Source organism: Lonchura striata, chromosome 26, assembly GCF_046129695.1.
Source record: "Lonchura striata isolate bLonStr1 chromosome 26, bLonStr1.mat, whole genome shotgun sequence".
NCBI classification, from domain to species: Eukaryota; Metazoa; Chordata; class Aves; order Passeriformes; family Estrildidae; genus Lonchura; species Lonchura striata.
This window is the reverse complement of record NC_134628.1, coordinates 7,667,652-7,687,687: the sequence shown is the minus strand read 5'-3', so window position 1 is coordinate 7,687,687 and position 20,036 is coordinate 7,667,652. Positions and strand designations below refer to the sequence as shown.

At 44.8% G+C, this 20,036-nt stretch overlaps 1 protein-coding gene and 1 long non-coding RNA gene across 7 annotated transcripts in view; both read right to left on the bottom strand.

The window, feature by feature from the left end:
• Positions 1 to 16,922, bottom strand: part of LOC110469529 (lethal(3)malignant brain tumor-like protein 3) — a 43,504-nt gene extending 26,582 nt beyond the window's left edge. For 2 of the 6 annotated variants that reach the window (XM_021528356.2, XM_077788491.1), the window contains exons 1-9: positions 16,863 to 16,914; positions 14,539 to 14,643; positions 5,786 to 5,894; positions 5,369 to 5,477; positions 3,988 to 4,045; positions 2,868 to 2,956; positions 1,609 to 1,713; positions 836 to 971; positions 252 to 343 (exon numbers count right to left, since the gene is read on the bottom strand). In XM_021528356.2, coding sequence (XP_021384031.1) covers positions 252 to 343; positions 836 to 971; positions 1,609 to 1,713; positions 2,868 to 2,956; positions 3,988 to 4,045; positions 5,369 to 5,477; positions 5,786 to 5,894; position 14,539 — 699 coding nt within the window. In that variant the 5' untranslated portion in view covers positions 14,540 to 14,643; positions 16,863 to 16,914. The other 4 variants (XM_021528357.2, XM_021528359.2, XM_021528360.3 and 1 more) reach the window with 4 other exon arrangements.
• On the bottom strand, positions 10,508 to 12,428 carry LOC144247527 (uncharacterized). The gene is made up of 2 exons (XR_013341181.1): positions 11,570 to 12,428; positions 10,508 to 11,140 (listed from the first exon to the last, which is right to left on the bottom strand). It is a non-coding gene; the product is annotated as an uncharacterized LOC144247527 (long non-coding RNA).
• Positions 16,923 to 20,036: the final 3,114 nt, after the last annotated feature.

Here is a 20,036-nt window from a genome sequence, read left to right as displayed (position 1 = left end):
TCTTTTCCTCCAGCATTAAGGAGGAAGGGAAATACAAATTCTTTCTCTGGAAAATCAGTGACTGAGGAAAGGAAGAAAAATTGTACGAGTTTTCTTTCTTAAAAATAAAACACAGCAGGAAGTAGATTGCATCTGATTGTACCATGGTTGTACCTCTGACATAAGCATATTAAAACCATATAAATATTCTGGTCAAAACTCACTTAGCACCAGACCTATTGAAACCCCTTCTATTCCATATCACCACTTACACTGCTGGGGGTCTTAAAAAGGCTTTTTGGAGCTGCTTGAGCTTTGCAGTTCTTCAGATAGGAAGTCCAATTAAATTCTCCCTCCTTGAAACCTAGGAGGAGAGAAAAAAATGATTGCTTTACATGGCCCTGGTACATTCTGGCGAGTTTTTCAGAAATGGAAATTACCTGGAAAGAATATGAACTTTGCGTGCTAACTGCCCTGCTATGATCTCCAGAGGCTGTGCATTTCAGCTAAACCAGATCTCTCTTTTTCACCATAATGTCCAATCATTAATCTCAACCTTCAAATGTTTCTAGGAAATTGAATGCAGGAAAGGACTGAATGCAGGAAAGAAACAAGTTCTGAAGCACAGACAGACATTCAATTCAGAGTTTCCACTGTGACTAACAACTCAGTCTTTGGGAATATCACAGAGAAGATATTTTGCTCTTTTGTGAGTCATTGTGTTAGTTAAACCTCTTCCCTTTAGCCCCTCAGATAGAGTTCCATGATGAAATCAAACTAAAAATGAAATATGTAGAGCCAGGACACCTTAGTAGAATTTATGGTGTCTTCTACACCACTCTATTTTCTGTAATACCTTTAGGAGGGAGCAGCTTATGGCTTGTTTTTTCACACCAGCCCACAGGGTGGATGTCTGAGGAATCAGCATTAGCCCAGAAGTCGTAGTACTCTGGGTAACCATCAAAGTGCAGTCGCATCCTGTATCCCTGAACCTACAGGGAGAGAAGCTCTGATTATCACCAAGGGTCACAAAAGAGAAAAACAATCACTAATAAAACACTCCCTCATATTTGACTTTCTGAGAAAGTAACTTAGGATCTCGTTTATTTCTCAGAAACTCTAGTTGTATTTTAACTCATTTGCTCTCCCAGTTTCCATGCTCCTCTTTCCCCAATTCAAACAGCTGGAAATAGAACTGGTCAGTGGAACCTCCCTGAGCCCCTGCTCCATGCCATGCACACATGCATGGGGGGCACAAAAGCAGCCCCAGAACTTAAATGTCTATACCAGATCAACCCAGATTTCACATAACTGAAGCTGGATAACAGTATTCAGACTTGTTTGTGTTTACTAGGTCTTAGGGCCTCATGGCATTGTTCTCTTTCATATTTGTTCACTACAGGCAATTAATAGGTTTGCTATTCTTAGTAACAAGTATAAAAATCTGCCAGTAGGATTTCAGGCAAAGATCCTTAATTACATAACACCTTTCCTTCAGTATCACCTTGAACTCCTACCATTTATTAACTCACTAAAGTTCTATTACTCTTATGTTTCTACTTTTTATTTAAAAAAAAAAATCTAGATGTACATGGGACTTTTGGAATCAAAGACAAGAAAAGCAACTACCTCAGCAACGGTGAGAACACAGAAACGAGAGGGGTGTTCAGGATCCACCCCTTCCAATTTCATTCCAACTTTAAATCCATTTCGGCCTTGTGGGAATGACTGATACTGTGAGGGGGGAAGAAGCGTTTGTTTTTAATTCCTAAAGACAAAATCTATTGCAGAGCAGTTTTAACATACTTAAGGCTCCAATTTTTATATTTCAGGCTTCAAATGCTCAACTTAGAGAAGAAAATCCCACCCCAAGTGACTGTGGCTTTAACAGACAGGTTCAGGCTCAAGGATCAGCAATGGCACCATCACGGTATTTCACATTTACTCATTATTCTAATTAATCTCTCAAAACCACTGCACTGTTGCAATTAGCTACAAACACATCCTTGAGCAGATGCAGAAATGAGCTCTTCTCAAGCACAAAAGAATCCCCTTCCCAAATCAATGCAGAATCAAAGAGCTGGGAAAGCTACAATCACTTTGTGTCAGTCCAGACTCTCACCAAAAGGTAACTTGTCATCTTCAAATGGTGACAAGGAAAGGGACAAGGCAGGCTAGATCTGCAGCCCAGTTTTACAGTTATTCCAGAAAACATTTGTGTTTTTCATTTATCTGCAGTCTTAATCCAAGTGGAAACAGCTGAAATACAGTAAAGTTTAAAAGCACTCTGAACTGGGATTCCAAATGACCCAATGCAGGACTGGACCTTCCTTTTAAGCTGGTTCTGGAAGAACCAAAAGCCCTGGGCTCTGAAGAGCTCACTGGGAGCCACACATTTAACTGGGGTGCAGGGGCAGCTTCACCAAGGCTGAACCCAGCCTCTGGCACTGCCAAGTGACTGACACAAGCCCACCTTCCCTCCTGGCACTCCCCAGTGTGCCCACACCATTGCCCGAGCCAGCAGACTCATGGCTTCCCAGGGACAGGCTGGACAATCCCACAGGACATATGACAGACAGCAGGCTGTCCCTCTCCACCCTCCTTGGAAGCTGCCTAACAGCTCACTGGTCCAGAGCAGAGCAGATCCAAACAGCTGCTGCTTATTTGTAAGATTCAACCAGCATTTTTTACGCCCTGGTTTGGGATGAGGCGCCCAGGGCAAATTCCTGTTTCCCTGGCCTACTTGTACCAAAACAATTCAGAAATACAAGTGCTAGCTTAAGGGTGGTCTCCAGTCCCACCTCAACCAAGCTGGCAATCCTGTGACTGCCAGTAATCCTGTGATGTTGCCCGGGAAAAACAGCAAGAGAGTGAAAAAAACTGCCAACCTCTCTGAACAGCTTTTGGGGAGCAGCTGGCATCTGTTCCTCTTCCAAGTAGGAAGACCAGTTCCATGCCTTCTTCTTTCCAGGAAGCACTAATTAATTAAAAACAATGAAAAAATGAATGCTTCTCTCTGATGCCTCCTGCTCTGCTTCTCCTCCTCTCTTCTCCTCCCATATTTGCTGAGGCACCCCAGAAGAGGCAGTGTTACTCAACATTTGAGGAAAGGTTTTGCTTTCCTTCTTTGCTTTTGCTTGCTTTTGGAAATTCCAGCAATGGGAAAACTGGACTCATTCCTCAGGAAATGAAAATTTATTGTATCACAGATCAAATGAACTGTGGCACCTGCACTGCTGGCAAGCTGCTCAAGGAAAGGTGCCAAGGGAAAGTCTGGACAAGACAGATAATTTAAAATTGTTAGAATTAATTCCTCTTCCTGACATTTCAGAGGAATAAGGGGTTAAATATAAACTAACAGGCAGCACAGAGAGGCATATAATTGCAGCTAAAATAAGCCTAAAATAAAATAAATTAAAAACCAAGTCATTTTTTGCTAAGTTCACAATATCTTTTTTATATACACACATATATTTATAACCTCCTAATAACACAATGCATCTACTAGGGAGGCAGCTCCCAGATGATGAAAACAACTTGGATTCATTCTGGTAGAACCACAGTCATACATACAGAAAATTACATTCTAAATGTGTACTAAAACTCTCCCCCCAGTTACATATTGACTGATTTAAGGTATATAATACATTCAACTCATAGTCTACAATCAATCACGTTGTTTACAATTTAATTTTTACTTAGCACTGTAGGCTGTGACTGAAGTTCTCCAAAGTCAATGAAAAAAAGATTACTGTCTTCAGTGAGCTCTAGATGAAGTTGACTCCTTCCAGATCCTTACCTTGTGTCCATCATGCATGCAAATCCAGGATATTCCTACTAATACACCTCTGAAGCTGACTGTGGTAAGAGGTTTATGTACCTAATAAGCTGTTCTGAATGTGAAATTAGCTCTCCTGTCCTTTATTCTTTTGTTTATTATTATTAACTTTATAATAGCTACTAAAAAAAATCTATAACATTAAAGAAAAGACTATGAGCTTAGCTCACCTTGTTTTATTGGTTTAGTGTTTCTGCGGCTTTTCATATTATTTGATTTATTCTTCTCCTAGACACAGATATGTTAAAAAGAAGTTTAGCAAGATTGTTTTTCCCTCCCCTCTGATCATCTCACAATGCAGGTACAACACGGATGTAACAGGTAACTAAAAGGAGTACTAGCAGCAGTTGCTGTCTCTTGAACAACCTTGAAAGAACATCAGGAGGGAATGTGGTGATCTTGGTATGCCAAAGTGCTTTACAAGTTATTTAATATATGCTACTGAAGTTCATTTAAATGTGGCTGTTAAAGAGCAGCACAGGACCAAAATCTCCATTACAATACAGAGGATTTGCTTTCTGCAATGCAGGATTTGCTGCTCACATCAGCAGCCTTACTGAACACTCCTTTCTCCCTTCCCTTTCTTACATCCATCTGTGCCAGGGAATGGATGTAGGGACAAAAAAGGAATTTATGAAGCCCTGAAGGAAGCAGAACCTTCAAGTAACTCTTGTCATAGATAAGTACTCCAGACAATGTGGTCTCTGTGTCACACTCCATACCCGACCGTCATTCCGTTTTCTTCTGCATGTTTGCAAACTCAGGTTTGATTACTCCCAGGCTGTCATTTCTCAGAGCAAACCAAAACCAGGCAAAATGTGCCATACAAAGCTGCCTGCCAAACATTCCCAAAGGGATGGGGGGCAGTTTCTAATGAGAACAAGGAGAAGGGGGAAGAGAGAGACTGCAAGGACTTCTGAAAACATCCATCCCTTAAAACATCACACCCACATCCCAGAGAAAAGCTGAGCAAGATGATGAGTTAAACTGCTCATGACAGCAGAGGCTGCAGCTTTATCGCCCCTGTTCTGCCATACAGAACCCTGTATTATGTGATTAAACATAAAATGGCTCAGAGAGGTACTGATGGGCAGGAGCAGAGCACAGGGCCCTGGGAGGGAGTTAGGGGCTGCAGGAAACTGAAGGAAAGATCAGCTCAGGATTGAGGTACTGCTGTTTATGCACCACTAATACAGGTTTCTGGTAATGCAGTGAGAGTATGTACAAGTATGTAATAAAATCCAAACAAACCCTGTGGTTTGACACTGATCTTCAGTATCACACAACAGTATTTGAGTGTAGTTATTCTGGAGACATATGGTGTTATTACTGTGAACTCCTGACTTTCACTTCACATGAGCTATTCATTCACCCCGTGACTCCTCAGAACAGATATTCCCATCACTGATGTAAATCAGGATCAGACCCAAACCATTCCCTGGGTACAGAACCAGCTCCCTCAGCCCAGCTAGCACTGCACAAGGAGCCCTGAGAAAACTGCCCCTGCTTTTCACAGCTCTCATTAAAGGAAGTACATGCAGCCTCATTTACCTCATCCTCATATGCATTTTCCTCCTCATCCTCTGAATCCAGAGGCAATCTTCTCTTCCTCCGGAGACGTCTGACAGGTCTGCCAGCCTCAGTCACCTGATAGCCACTGCTGGTAGTAAGATTTCCATTATTTCCCATTCCTGCAATCATCTGGAATGTCTTTGATATCGTTAAAACATCCAAAATTAAAAGCAATATAAAATTAAAGTATTATTCCTGCACTGTTTCCAGTGTCTCTGAACTTCTTGGAATGAGGAGGCCTGGGCTGAGGACCTGAAGAAATGAAAGATGTCTTCAGGATTTCCTGGATAGAGAACTGTAACACTTGGTCTGACAGGTTCATTCTACTCACAGTAACACCATGCTCCCTTCAAATGTTTTCAAACAAAAGATGGGGAAAATCTGGGATTTCTGTACCTCTCCCTGTGCTGCTGGGAGCCTGTTTGAGTACAAATCTTTCCATTCTCAAAGCAATCCATTTGCTCACAGGTTTGGGAATCAGGGCAGGGCACAGATTGTCTTGGCACTGCAGAAGTAAAGAAAAAGACAACAATCAAATTTAAATGTTAAAACACCTTTCAGGCAGTGAGTTCTGTCAAAGTCCTTTACAAACTTTAACTGACACTCAGTATCCCACTGTGAGGCAAGTAACTATCATCTGTGTGCTGCCACACCACCTCAGTAGAGAAAATTCCCTTTTACTGGTAATGTTTTAATTTTGGAACACTGGTCTCTAATAGTACTTTCAGGCACATCTTGGTTTACTTGATGATCTTAAAGGTCTTTTCAAACGCTAATGACTCTTTGATACTACCTGTGTGGGTGCTCTGCTGAAACAGTGAGTAATTTAATCAAAGGATACTGGTGACTTACAAAGTGATGCTGAACAGCTACAGCCTGAAGGGCTGACCTGGAGGAAGAATGACCGACTTGCAGTAGTTTGTGGAGAACTGTTGCCCATGGGATGGACTCACTTTGAGAAAGTTCATGAGAAACTGTCTCCTACGAGAGGAATTCACTGCTAGAGCAGGGAAGGACTCTAACTCCTCTCTGAGCAGCAACAGAAACAACCTTGTGATGAACTGATCATAACTCCCATTCCCTGTGCCACTAAAGGGAGAGCTGGGAAGGAGAGAGGGGTTTGACACTCATCCCTGCTCCAGCACAGCCTGTCCTGCTAAGGACTTCACAGGAAATCCAGATGCAGAACTAGAAAACCCATCCAGACACACACAGGGCAGCTTTGGAAAAGATATGATATGTGGTAGACTTCAGAGATTTAAGCTTTGGAGCTTAAAACACAGGTCATGCAGAAACACTTTACTGGTCCAGATAAAATTATTAAAGTGTGCTAAATAGTGTCACTGTACATCTTTTATTACTCCTGACCTGCAAATGCAACCAAGCATTAAAAAAATTAAACTAAAACCCCACCTTTCTGATGAGCAAATAGCTGCAAAGATTACCCATTCTTTGATCTTCTTTACTGTGTGCACTATGGAGCTACTGAACTCCAGAAAGAAAGAGGCAAGTCAAAGGTTGCATTTGCAAGCTCTGGTCCAAAACTTTTATTCCAAGCACTTCATTAGTCTGAGATCTTTTCTCAGACATTTGCATTTCACTGAAACCTCAGTCTGAAAGCATTTGCTTCACTCTGAAACAGGGCTCCTTTGTTGAGTGGAGAAGCCCCCTCTGTCTTCTACTCCTATGTGCTCCCTGGCCTCAGGATCCTGCCTCCACCACCCTATCAAAGCTTCATCCCACATGTTCTTCCCCCTCTTTATCTAAAGCTTGTATTTCTTAAAGCTTCAAAGATGCTGGACTTGCTTCTGAAAGGCTCACATCCTTCTCTTCACCCCCAAGGAGACAGAGCATCATTTCATTTCAACACAAAGAGGAAGAAGATTCTGAAGAAATGATAATTCTAAGTGGACTCAGCTTCCTGCAGGATCCCATCCAGTTCACCTCCCTCAAACACTTCAGGAGCAGCACCATCCTGATGCAGATTCCAGAGGCTGAGGCTGGTGGGACAGCTCAGTGCCATGGCAGAAGGACAGTGGAAGGAGATCTCCAAGTTCCACATGCTGTTCCAGACAGAGTTCCTGTGCCCGGGAGCAGGGAAGGTGCCCATGGCACTGCAGGAGCAGAGGTCTCCAAGGCAGTGACACCCCTGCACATGAATGAACAGCTCTGGTTCTGCCCAAACTGGTGCAGACAGAGGTTGGGGCTCCCTCCTGACAAAATCTCAAAGTGCACCTGTGGCCAAGTGAGCTGGGGAGGCCCAGCCTCAATCCCAGAACATATAAATTTGTATTAGAAAGACGAGTGTCTTTACTAATAGTCTCTGATCTGAGGGTGAGGCCTGGCTGATTAAAGGGGAAACCTCCAGTTTCATCCCACAGCTCTATCCCTCCTTCCTAAGTTCTGGAAATGCAGAATTTACTATCAGGACTGCATCTTCCTTTACACAACAGAGCTCAGTAGAGCAGGTTTGCTAATATGAAATCCACACAAACCCTCCAGCATCTGTCCTTCCAGAGATGCTCTTGAATGGTATTAAGGAAAAATGCATTTTGTGCATGTGAGAACTGGAATATAACAGAGAGGAGGAAAAAGGATTAAATAGGAAAAAAAAATATATATATATATATTTGGCATCTTAAGAACAGCTCTCTGGGCAGCCAGTTATTGTGTTCCAGCTGAACATTCCAACCAGACCCATTAACCAAGGTACTGAAGGCTCTTACATTTGATCATCTAATATAAAACAACTCATTATTATTTGGTGTTTTTCAGTCTAATAAATAATGTGCTGCTTTGCTGATTCTCTGCTATTAGGAAGAATCAATAAAAGTGAAGCTGTTTCTGCAATGGAATGTTACTGCTGGGTAAGGAGCAGAAGCATAATGACTCACTCAGATTGAACACAGGGCAAAAGTTACACCACTGCAAAACAACCCAAAGGAGTCAATGGACCAATTCCATGTTTTATGGGAGAGTACACCGCTGATCTCAGAACATTCAAAGCATGAAGGTTTATCCACATCTGTTGGCAGAATTGTTTCCTCATAGCTTAAGGTTCTTCACAGCCCTTCCCCACTGCTCAAAGGGAGAGGAGAAAGAAAAGGAAGATTATGAACATAGGTCAAATGTGAGGGGCCTGATTCTAAATGCCTGATGTGGTAACAACAACCTGATTTTTCAGAGCTTTCAAGTTCCTTCAGCTCAAATTTATTTCACTTGAAATTGATCTTTTCCTCCCCCAAGACTCAGAACTTGCAGCCTCGAAGGCTGTGTATTTGTTTTCAGCACAAAGGAACAGAACAGCTGAATACCTTCATTTGCAAACGTCAACAGCCCTCCACCTTCTCGAACACAGAACCCCAGGTTTGTGATCATCAGACCTTGGTTCTGATTCGTGAGACCCCCTGAACTCCATTCTTGACCTGAAGTCTTCCAGGCGCTCAACTTTCTACCTACAGGTTCAGTGTGAGCATAATTCAGCCAAAGGCAAACCCATGGACCTGATGCAGGGCAACACAGGACACTTCAGCATTCCTGCAGCTCCAATTCCAGCACCACCACGACTCTGTACGATTATTTTAACTGGGCCAAAAGCAGGACAGACATTTGCAAATGGCAACAGCAAATATCTCTGGGTAGCACAGGATAACCTCTGTAGGAGTTCCCCAGCTTCCACAGGTTTATTGGAGCTGCAGGTGTGGAACATCTGCAGCCGGTGTCCGTGTTCAAGGTCACAGAAAACATCCACATCCCCACAGCTGCAGGGACAGGCAGGAATTGGACTAAATGAGCCTCGTGTTGGGTGGTATTGAATTTATTAATATTTGATGTAGCCTTGTACATCTGTAAACATTGGTTTGTAGCAAATGTTTGGTTGCCAGTTTCAACAAGGGCAGGCCCATCCCTTTTTAGATTTTATTCTTTGTGTTCAGGCTTTAAAAATAAAGAAGCTCAAGCACAAAGATTATTTACAAAGATCCCTCTGGGAAAAAAGAGTTTGGAAGTTACATGGGCAGAAGTAATTAGCTTGGAGAATTTTCAAACTGGGCCAATAAAATTGTTAAAAATCACAATGTAGAAAATAATCTTGAACTTGACCAGAGAAGACCTGATAAAATAAGCTCATCTCTGCATTTTATAAATCCAGTAAAACCCACAGAAAAATATAATAAAGAAATTGCTTTTCTTATAATGCTCCCTTATCAGTAAAATCTGCAATAAAATCAAGACAACCCAATAAAAGCAAGCAAATGGGACAATTAAAAAGAGAGCAGAAACTAACATGAAACATTTTGAAGAACCATAGTCAGGCCCAAACATTCCTCATTTGTGATGGAAATGTTTGTGATCCCAGTTTGTGATTTCTATTCATATTTAGCATTTCAAGTCTCAGAAACACTAAGGCAAAAGAAGATACTGCAAAACTGAGATGAGTAATTCAGTTCCAAGTTGCAGATTCAGATTTATTAAATGATAAATGATTGCCAGGCTGGCAGAGATAATGAAGCCTAATTAATATGCTTCCACCCAGACCTCTAAGCTTTGTCTTTAGATGGGGAATCCACAGGAAGAGGTCAGAAATACTCAGGTTTTGATCTCATTTCTGCACCTGAACCAGTGCAGTCTTAGGAAATCACCTCATTGTTACTGCAGAAAACCAGCTTTGGCTTTTAACATCCATCTTGCTTTTGTTAGGAGAGGAAAAATTTAAAAACAAAACACAAAACAAAACAAAACAGGAAGAAAAAAGGGTAGAAGTTCACTCCAAGTGAGTGTGAAGGCTAAATGGGTGGACAGGGATTCACTATACTCTTATAAACACCATCGGACTTTATGGGAAGAGAAACATTTCAACAGAAATCCCATTCTAGGTGCTGACAGGATAATTTCCAATAACATGAGGATTCCAGCGTCTCTCTCTGGTGACAAATGCAATGGTGCAATAAACCCAAAAACTGCAAATCAAGTATTAACATGAAATTTTCAGGACTTCTGACTAATCTTCCTGTCATGGTTTGACACTGGCACAATGCCAGTGCCCCCATGAAAATGTGATCCCTACCTTGAATGCTGTGAAGTGGGATCTAGAATAGAGCAAAGCAGGCCCAAGCTTAATAACAGGAAAAAAACTTTATTAAACTACCACTACAAAAGAAAAGAGAAAACTAAAGAAGGGGGAAAAAACCACACAAATATCCAAATGAAAACCTTGCAAAACATTCCTCCCCCCACCACCCAACTCCAACAAACCACAGTGAGACACAATCTGGACCCCAATCAGGTTTCCACCCTCCAAACAACCGATACTCAGTCCATCGAGGGAACAGAGTCTCTCCTGTGCCACAGACCCCCCAAGAAAACACAGCTTCACATCCTGTGTTTCCATGTCACACATGGCACCGCCCGGAGAAAAAGTTTGCCATGGTGACCCTTCTCCTTTCCATGCACAGTGCTCTCACCACAATGCATGGATGGTCACTGCCTTTAGGATTTTTCCTTTCAAGGATGCCCTGCCAAGAGGGGAGAAAACAACAGTTCAGTTTTTCATTGTTTGGGACCACAGTCCCCCCCCATTTTCCCCTGGGGCCGAGGGCTCAAGAACAGAGATCTTCTCTTCTCTTTCCTTTCCAGGGCAAGGGGACGCCACCACAAACCCCCTAACCTTTTCTCTGTTCACTCCACTTTTGTCTTTTTCCCAGCTGAAGCAGGTCTCTTGACTCACTGGCATCCTCCCAAAACACAGTCCCTCTTGAAGGAGAAGATTTGGTTCAGGTTGTGGCTAACATGGAAAAGTCCAGCCAAAAGCCACTCCTTGTCCCCCTCCCATCCAGAATTCCTCCTTCCAACATCTCATCCCAGGGTCCAAGGTGTCCCTCTTCCTCTCTTTCAAACCGAGGAGGGGAAAGGAAAATTCACAAAGCTTTCATTTCTCAAGGAAAGGGTTAAAAGTCCGATCTCCCCAGGGATGGCTCGATGCCCAGACATCCAGCAACTCCCACACAGCTGGGCACCTTGCAGCAGCTCCCCCCGCTCCTCCTTCCTTGCGGCTTTCTCTCTCCCTCTCGGGAGAGGAACTCTGGGGGGGAAATGGAGACATCCCAGATTTCTTCCACCCTTCCATCTGCAGGGGCCAGCCCGGTTCCAGTCCTTCCACCACCCTTGGGGCCTTCGGCCTACCTTTCTCAGGCCATGGGGCTTCCCCTCCCCACCCAGCTCGTTGCTGGGCAGGGGAGAGCACAGCACTGCACGCTGACCGGAACCAAAGAGAGCGAGCTCCCCTGGGAATTCTGCTTTCAACCCCTCTGTGTTCTCAGAGGCGTGTCTACTTTCAATTGGTCAATATCTAAATTGACCTCTTCCTTCCGGAAAAAATTATCTTTACGTGTCAAACCACGACACTTCCACAGACCAGGAGGCAAAATCCCATTCAAGAAGTACCTGGTATAGAGGGAAGCATCTGACACTGTGCTGTTCTGGGAATAACTGATTTACGAATCACCTTTCTGCCCTGAAACAGGGTGGGAACTGAGCAAAGCTGCTCCTCTCACTCAGCACAAACTGGCTCTGAGAGCTCCCATCCCCTGGGAGCTCTGCAGTGGTGCCTGACACCTGACATGTGACATCTGCCAGGCTCTCCTGCGCCATCAGTGAGGAACAGAGCTGCAGTTTAAACAGAAACACACAAACCCCATTATGACTCCTTGCAGCACAACTAAACTCAGAACTGCACAGAACGCTTAGGAGCTCAGACACAACCAGGTTGCCTGTACTTGGTTGTGACGATGACAGATGATGCTTTACTCACCCATCAAAACCTGTTACTCACCTCAGGCAAGCAGTATTTTGCAAGGCTGAAGCAATGCCATTGCCAAATAAAACCCGAGCCTCATTTCCAGGAACCTCATCAGTTAGGGACTGAAATGAACCTTAAGAGCCTGCAACAGAACTGTACCAATGCCTCAAGAGAAAGTGCCAGTAGCCACCAGCAAGCATTTAAGGGCATGAAGAGACTGTGTCAGCGGAGTGAAAAAAAAGACAAAATTCAGAATTGAGGAATTCTGAGCTCCCCCACTGCACTTCCTACCAATTTTTGTTTCCCACAAAGAGGGAAAAAATTTAACTATAAATCAAGGAAAATATTGCTCTGAAAGATTAGAGTGGGAAAAGGGTCTAGGAAGCGAGAGGGATGCTTTGGCTGATATGGAGGAGAAGCAAACACTTTTTGTCTAAATTCTGCCACAGGACCACAAGATGAAGTACTTGGGTTTTCAGCAGTTTGGCCAGCTCATTTGTACAACAGAGCCCTTCCAAGTTTCCCCTAAGCACACGGTAACATATGGATTACGGTAGGTGCTATTGCACTGGGAGACAAACAGCACCACGGCAATGTGACCTCTCAGCTCACAGGATCAGACAGCAAAATTGTGAGTTTACTCTAAACCAGCAGCTCATCCTAGAATGAAGCCCAAAGCATGGCTGGAGCCTTTGAGCTGCTCATCTTGGGTTGGCCAAAACCACACTCACATTATCTATTTCGCAGTCAGAAGAAAAGCACCGGCACAGGCTGTGACTGCTGAATGTGTGCCCATTCCACACCTAGCCCCTCCTCTGCCAATGCCAGCCAGCACTCCCACAGAGCACACAGCTCAGCACACCTGACAGTGCTGCCTCATCAAGTCTGACTGTCCCCCTTTGCCACCACACCCACCTTGCTGCTTCTTTCTGTAGGTTTGGGTGACACCGTGACAGCCGTGTGGCATCAGCTCCTCTCTCCTGTCCTTACAGGGACTCGGTGCCATTCTGCACAGCATTCTGACCTATTCCAAACAGATTGGGTGGGACGCAAAAGAAGGCAGAACCTTATTCTATGCCCACGGAGTTAATGCTTTCTGTTCCTTTATGGAAAGATAGGAGCAGAAACAGAGTGTACTTCCAGTTTTATGGCTTTCAGTAAGAGCCTTTGATGCTGAGCTGCCTTCCCAACTCTCACTTCCTCCTGCCTGGGAAGAGCAGTGGCTTTGCGGAGGGCACCTGGCCACTGCCTGAGCCCTGCACAGACCTCCGTGAGGCTCAGCTGGGAGCCCCAGGAATACCTCCTCCAGGCCTGAAACCACAGAGCTGCTAATCCCAATCCCTGGGAATCACTTGCCACTACAACACTTAAACACATTTCTGAACATCACCTGGAGCCACACAGGAATTACACACTTTAAAAACCTTCATGCTCTGCAGGAGTGACCCAAAGTAGAATCACAGAATCCTAGAACACCTTGGGATTGGAAGAGACCTTAAATCCCATCCAGTCTCACCCCATGGGCAGGTGAGACCATCCCAGGCGGCTCCAAGCCCTGTCCAACCTGTCCACCATCCACCATCCCCAGCCATTCCACCATCCCAAGCCTTCCACCATCCCAGGTGGCTCCAAGACCTGTCCAACCTGACCCTGGAAACTTCCAGGGATCCAGGGGCAACCAGGCAACCACAGCTACCCTGGGTAACCTGTGCCAGGGCCTCCCCACCCTCACAGAGAATTCTTTCCTAATATGATCTAAACCTGCCTCTGTCAGTGTGAAGCCATTCCTGTTTCCCCTGTCACTCCAGACCCTTGTAAATAGTCTCTCTCCAGCTTTCTTGTAGGTTCTCTTTAGGAACTAGAAAGCTGCAATTAGGTCACCTTGAAGCCTTCTCTTCTCCAAGCTGAACAATCCCAATTCTCTCTGCCTTTCAAAGTTTAAAAGCTACAGCATAAATAGGGTTGTCAAAACAAATGCTGTGTGATTCATGAATGCAACCTCTACCTGTTTGCTTAGCTCCACCATGCATTTATCCCATCACTTTGCTGGATTCAATCAGAAATTAAAAAAACCAAACCAAAACAAACAGGAGACGAGCCGAAAGATGCTAAACCTAGCAATAAAACGCCCATTGATTGGGGGTAAAGTATTTTATCAGTAAATTAAACCATTCTCTAGAAAAGAATCTGCCAAATTCAGCAAAGCACATCTGCCCCACACCTCACCTGTGGAGCACAGTGAGTGCTGCTAATTAGGATAAAGAGGGTTTGGTCAGATTTCTGTTGGCTTTGGTTGCTAATTGATTCCACGTGCAGGAGTGTGCAGCTGCCAGGTTCCTTAACAAGGACTCACTTGGTCATTTTTCCCCCAAGTCTCCAATCTGATTTTTCATCCCACTGTGTCTCCTTCTTCACGCTCTTGTGCCCATGCAGCACAATTGGAGGGCTTGAGGAAAGGCTGAAATAGATTAAAAATTACAGAAAATATGGGACAGAGAGAACAGCGTGTGGGGAAGAAGAACCAGCACTGCAACTCAGGAATCACCTTGTTATTTCACAGAGAGACTGTAAATGCCCAGAGTAATCACTGCTGTGGGTCAATCTGGTTTTGATCCAGTTTATCTACATTCCCTTGATATTCAAACTGTGCAATTCTGACAATGGGATTGAGGCCTCCAGAACATTTTCCTGCCCAGAGGTGAGGCATGGATTGGCACATGGACACTCCACACCTTATCATCTGACAACACCCACAGTGGGATTGTTGGGGTGTCCTTTACCAGCACTTGGACTCGATGATCTCTGTGGGTCCCTTTCAACTCAGGGTATTCCATGATTTTAAGATCTCCATCATCATCCTGAGAGAATCTGATTCCATGTCCCAGCGTCAGGACTGAAGCACATGTAATCTCTCAAAAACTACCAGCACTCATGGAAAAGGATAAGGGGGTTACACTGAAGCTTCATCCTCAAATCCATATCCCTCAATACCAATGGAATATATTGTCATACCCAGAAGTATCTGCACTACATGCTTTGCATGAAGATAGAAGTGAGATAAGGCCTTCTCCTGCAGATAAACCAACACAATTTTAAGCACATTTAAAGTAAGACTGCAGACACCGCTTTAAATAAATTCACAATGCTACTTTTAAAAATCAGTGTAAAGCCTTAAAATTTCAGTAAATAAAGAATTGGTGATAAAATTGCTGACAAACAGCATGGCTGATACAAGGAAAACACACCCTGGGTCCTGAGGAGTCAGTGGGGCAGCAGTTCTGCAGAGTACATCTGGCAGTGTACCCACTCACCCTCCTGCAACTTGCTCATTATGGCAATGTAAGCCTGAAGACAGAATAAATCACCTCTGGCCAAGACAAACGGAGCTAGCCCTGCACAACCTACCCAGCAGTAGCACCCAGCTGTCCTCAGCAGCTCAAACTGGGCTCGGATTCCACCCCAGCACTCACCGGGAATTACAATTCATTTCATACATGCTCAGCTTTAATGGGATTACTTGCAGTATAAAGTGCAATCAATTTTAGGGCAAAACCAGTGCGCAGAGGCCAAAAACATCCTCTGTTTTAATTGCATCTGTAATTACTTTGTAAAACTGCAATCCAGCAGACTACCCTGGGGACTCCTATTAATCATTATTACATATCTCCCAGGGCCAAGCAGGAATACTTGCTCAGGAAAAGACTGCTCCCATCCTCAAAAACATATAATCTGAGTAGATTATAGAACATAAACTGAGGAAGCAAAACGCTGATTAGATCACATCAGACTACTCTTAACTGCTGTGTAGGGAAGGAAAGTTTGAAGCACCAAGTCCCTGTTTCCCTCCTTTTTACTTCTGTTTTACTATATAATAAAACATGGACCAGAAAGGTCTTTCACAATTTTGCACAAAATATCAGAGCTCTTTATCTCTTAATCCCAGTTACAGGCTATTTTTTAAAATTTATCTGGGCAATAATTGAATAAATTAAATGTTTTCATAGCATAAATCTAATCCGATTCCTTGCGGCACCAGGAGCCCATAAAACTGTCCTAATCCCTTTCTCCTGACACCAAACATCACTCAGACTGTCCCACACCGATCCCTACCCGCAGCCGATCAATACTTTTGAATGATTATATTTATCCTTCTATTTATTCAGTGCAGACTTCCCCTCCTAAAATCCCCATTCCATTAGTTCTGCTCTTTGAATTTGCTGCCAAACATTTTCATGTTTTTATGGTTTTTTTTCGTCATGTAAAAACTCCGTTTTCAAACTTAAATCTTTCTGGTTTTGGCGAGGTCTCCAAGAATTGTTTCTACTGCACGGGATTTATGTTTGTTAGTATTTCTGAGTTGTCGCAGTCCCGAGGAGTTTCACCGGAGCGGCGCCCAAGTGGGATAACCCCGATTTTCTCTTCAACTTCTTGGGTCAAAATTGGGCAACCATCACCTCAAAAACTGTGAACACGTCATGACCGTGCAAAAAACTTAAGCCGGCGTTCTGCCGACGTCCACGGCGGGTTTGCGGTGTTTCTGCCCGTTCCGGGGGTTTACAGGCACTTTCCGCCCGCGGGGCCGCGGCCCGGCGGCGCCATTTGCGCTCCCGGCCCCCCGCCCTCCCAAGATGGCGGCGGCGCCCCCGCCCGGCCCCGACCCCAGCCCGCCTCACTCACCGCCGGCCCGCCCGGCCCGCCCGGCCCGGCCCGGCCCGGCCGCCGCTCCGGGGCCTCGCGATGGAGCCCAGGCAGCGCTGCGAGCCCCGCGGGGCCCCGGGCGCATGCGCGGCCCCGGCTCCGGCCCGGGAGAGGCGGCGCTGGCTGGGGACGGGGAGCGGGAGCGGGGCGGTGCTGGCTGTGGGTGCTGGCTGTGGGGAGCTGGGATGGGGGCACGGGATGGAGGGGCGGCTCTGGAATGGGCTGGTACTGGGACGTGGAAGGCGGGATGGGAACGCGCTGGGCTAGGGCCGGCAGTGGGATAGGCGTGAACTGGCGCGGGGCCGGCGCGGGGCGCTGGGAGGGGACATGCGGTGTGGGGGTACAGCCCCGCTCCCCGAGCCGGCCGCCTGAAGCCACGTTCGGTCATGGCTGAGACGGGATTTGGGAAGGGCACGTTTGGGACGGGGAGCTGTAAATCGCCATTGCCGCCGGCATCCAGCAAATCCTGACCACGGTGTACGGTGACCTCCCACGCCCAGGAGTAACAGACGATATTGTCTCGTTTCTCTGCATTTATTAAACTTGTTTGTCTTCTTATCTGGGACTGTTATTTTCCTTTGTATTTGAATTTTGGAGCAATAAAAGAGGTGGGGGTAGGATTTTTTAATGACGCATCGGGGGTTTCCGCCAAGAGCACAAGCAGACCCCAAGCTGTGACAGCTTAAATGGAATGGGATTTCAGGAAAATAATAAATGAGATTTGCAATGGCTCATTTGAAATACACATCATAATATTCCTCATCCCTTGAATGAGGCACATAAAATACCCTTTAGGATCTTTAAATTTAATCAGAAAACAAATACATTTCTTACCTCATCTGCACCAGCAAGTTTCAGCTAAAATGCAAATCCTGAAGATGCTTGCAGCCAGTGTTGAAGTATTCAGTGCGTCCAGTTTTACACGGCTGTTGGAGCCAAAAATTTTACTAATAATTAAACCATCTATATTTATTTACACTCTTAATTTGATTTTAATTGTTTTAAGTTTTATTGGGACATCCCTAGTTTGGGGCTTCTGTCCCTTTTATCTTGCTCTACTGACTTTTAGCCAGAACCTGCCCAGTGCCCACCACATGCATTCCTGCCTTTCCTCCTCAGAGCTCACCTCCAAGGTGCCTGATAAGACAGTTACCCCAACCCTAAATCAGATTTGGGGCTGTTTTTCAGTGCATTTTTTGGTAGGTACTTCCAGTTTAAAGCTGAGTCCTCACTTTGTATATAATTATTCTCACCGAAATATTACCTGGGAATATTGTGGAATTATTGCAACAGACATTCCACTAATCTTTCTCTCTGGCTATGCAATATAATTATTATTGCTAATATTTTATATTATTACCATTGCCCTGGTTTCACACCTGCTGCCAGGCAGATCTCTGCAGTTTCAGGAGATCAAGTTTGCAGCAACTCCAGGCTGGGAAAGACAAATTCCCACACCAGGGAGCCACATGAGCTGGAGGTTTTAATGCAAACCCTATATTTTAATGCAAAATGAATGGGTGAGACTCAGTTACATTCGTGAGACAGAAATTAACATTAAATGATGCAGCAGCGCCCAGCTGAGGCGTGTGCCTGGCCCTGCCCATGGAATCGCTGTTCTGGGGGCACTCCCAATGCTTCCCACTAATTATCAGCAGTTAAGATGTCTCAGAATGTCCATTTCCTGGGAATTCCTCCTCCAACGCTCCAACCCACACGTGGTGGCTGGGGAGGATGAGCCCATCCCAAGGTCTGTCCCCACTCTGGGCAGCAATGGGTGGTGTGTCCAAACCCTGCACTTCAGACCCAGGAAGTGCCATTGCTCCAGGTGCTCACACATGAAGGATTTTTGGCTTTTCCTCTTCTTACTGCACAAAGTGACAACCTCCACCTCAGATCTAAGAGTCCTACATACCTCCATCCAAAGGTCTGTCCTCAGGTATTTAAGGAATAGATACCTCTCCCAAAGGGCTCATTAAAACCTGGCTTGGTCATTTGGAACAGAGTTGCCAGACAGCAGGAAACTGGAGTCACTTTTTAGTCTTTACCTAGACTGTATAATTTGCAGATTTTCTTAGAATTATTTTTCAGTTAATTATCCCTTATTAGTAAACATCTTGCCTTGGCTGGTTTGCTTCTGTATTACGATTAAGCAGCAAAAATTATTAAAAATGTCATTTTGAGAGTATAAGATGTTAAAGCACTAAATACACATAGGCGGAAAAGGCATTTCCTTCTGAAGATATCACTTCCACAGAGATTTCTCATGCTGCCGTAGTAATATGCCATTTGATAAAGTCTGAGCCACTTGCTGAGCCCTGACCCCTCTCAAAGTGTGGGGAGATATTTTGTGTGGCAAGCAACTCTGATGATCTATTACCCTTTCATCTTTTTAATATGGCAGGCCAAGTTTCAAATTATCAAATTATATATGGAATTACTGCACCTATGAAGTGACTCTCACTGAAGAACCGTTGCCATCAGCTGAGAGCAGTTTGGAATTGGCTGAAGGACAGTATTAGGGGAAGATGTAACTAACCTTGTTATTCCAGACCAATAAAATACATTTTGCCTTCTATTTTTCAGAATCCTGCTTGCAGGCAGAACAGGTGGTGGGGATGTCACTTCTTCATTCAAAGCCGATTGTGCAGAAGAGCTTGTGGGAAGTTCAGTCTGAGCAATTTGCAAACGGCCCAAGTCTAAATTAGGGATATTATTCAGGAAGACCTACACACCTACAAAACTCCTGCTAGAAGCCGCCCTCCTGTTGTGGTGTTTTTTGCTTTGAATCCATGCTCTCCCTAATTCCCTCCCTTTCCCAGTTGCCAATTTTCCCAAGCCCTTCCCTAACCTCCTCCATTCCAAGTTGCCGATCCTCCCTCTATCCCTGCCCCTTTCTCCAGAGAGTTCTGTGTCTGTCTTGATGCCCTCGACACCCCATTTGTTACTTTGCATTATTCCCCCCCCACCCCATTTTCCCTGATAGCTATTTGCCCCACCTTATACTCCTCTCTTACCATATCCTCGTTGGTTCACTTTCCTACACCACTGCTCCTGAGCTGCTCTATAAAAACTTCTGTTCACCCCGCCCCAGTCTTGTCTGGGAGCCCAGGGATAAATCCATCTTGTTCCACCCCAAGCCCCGTGGCATCG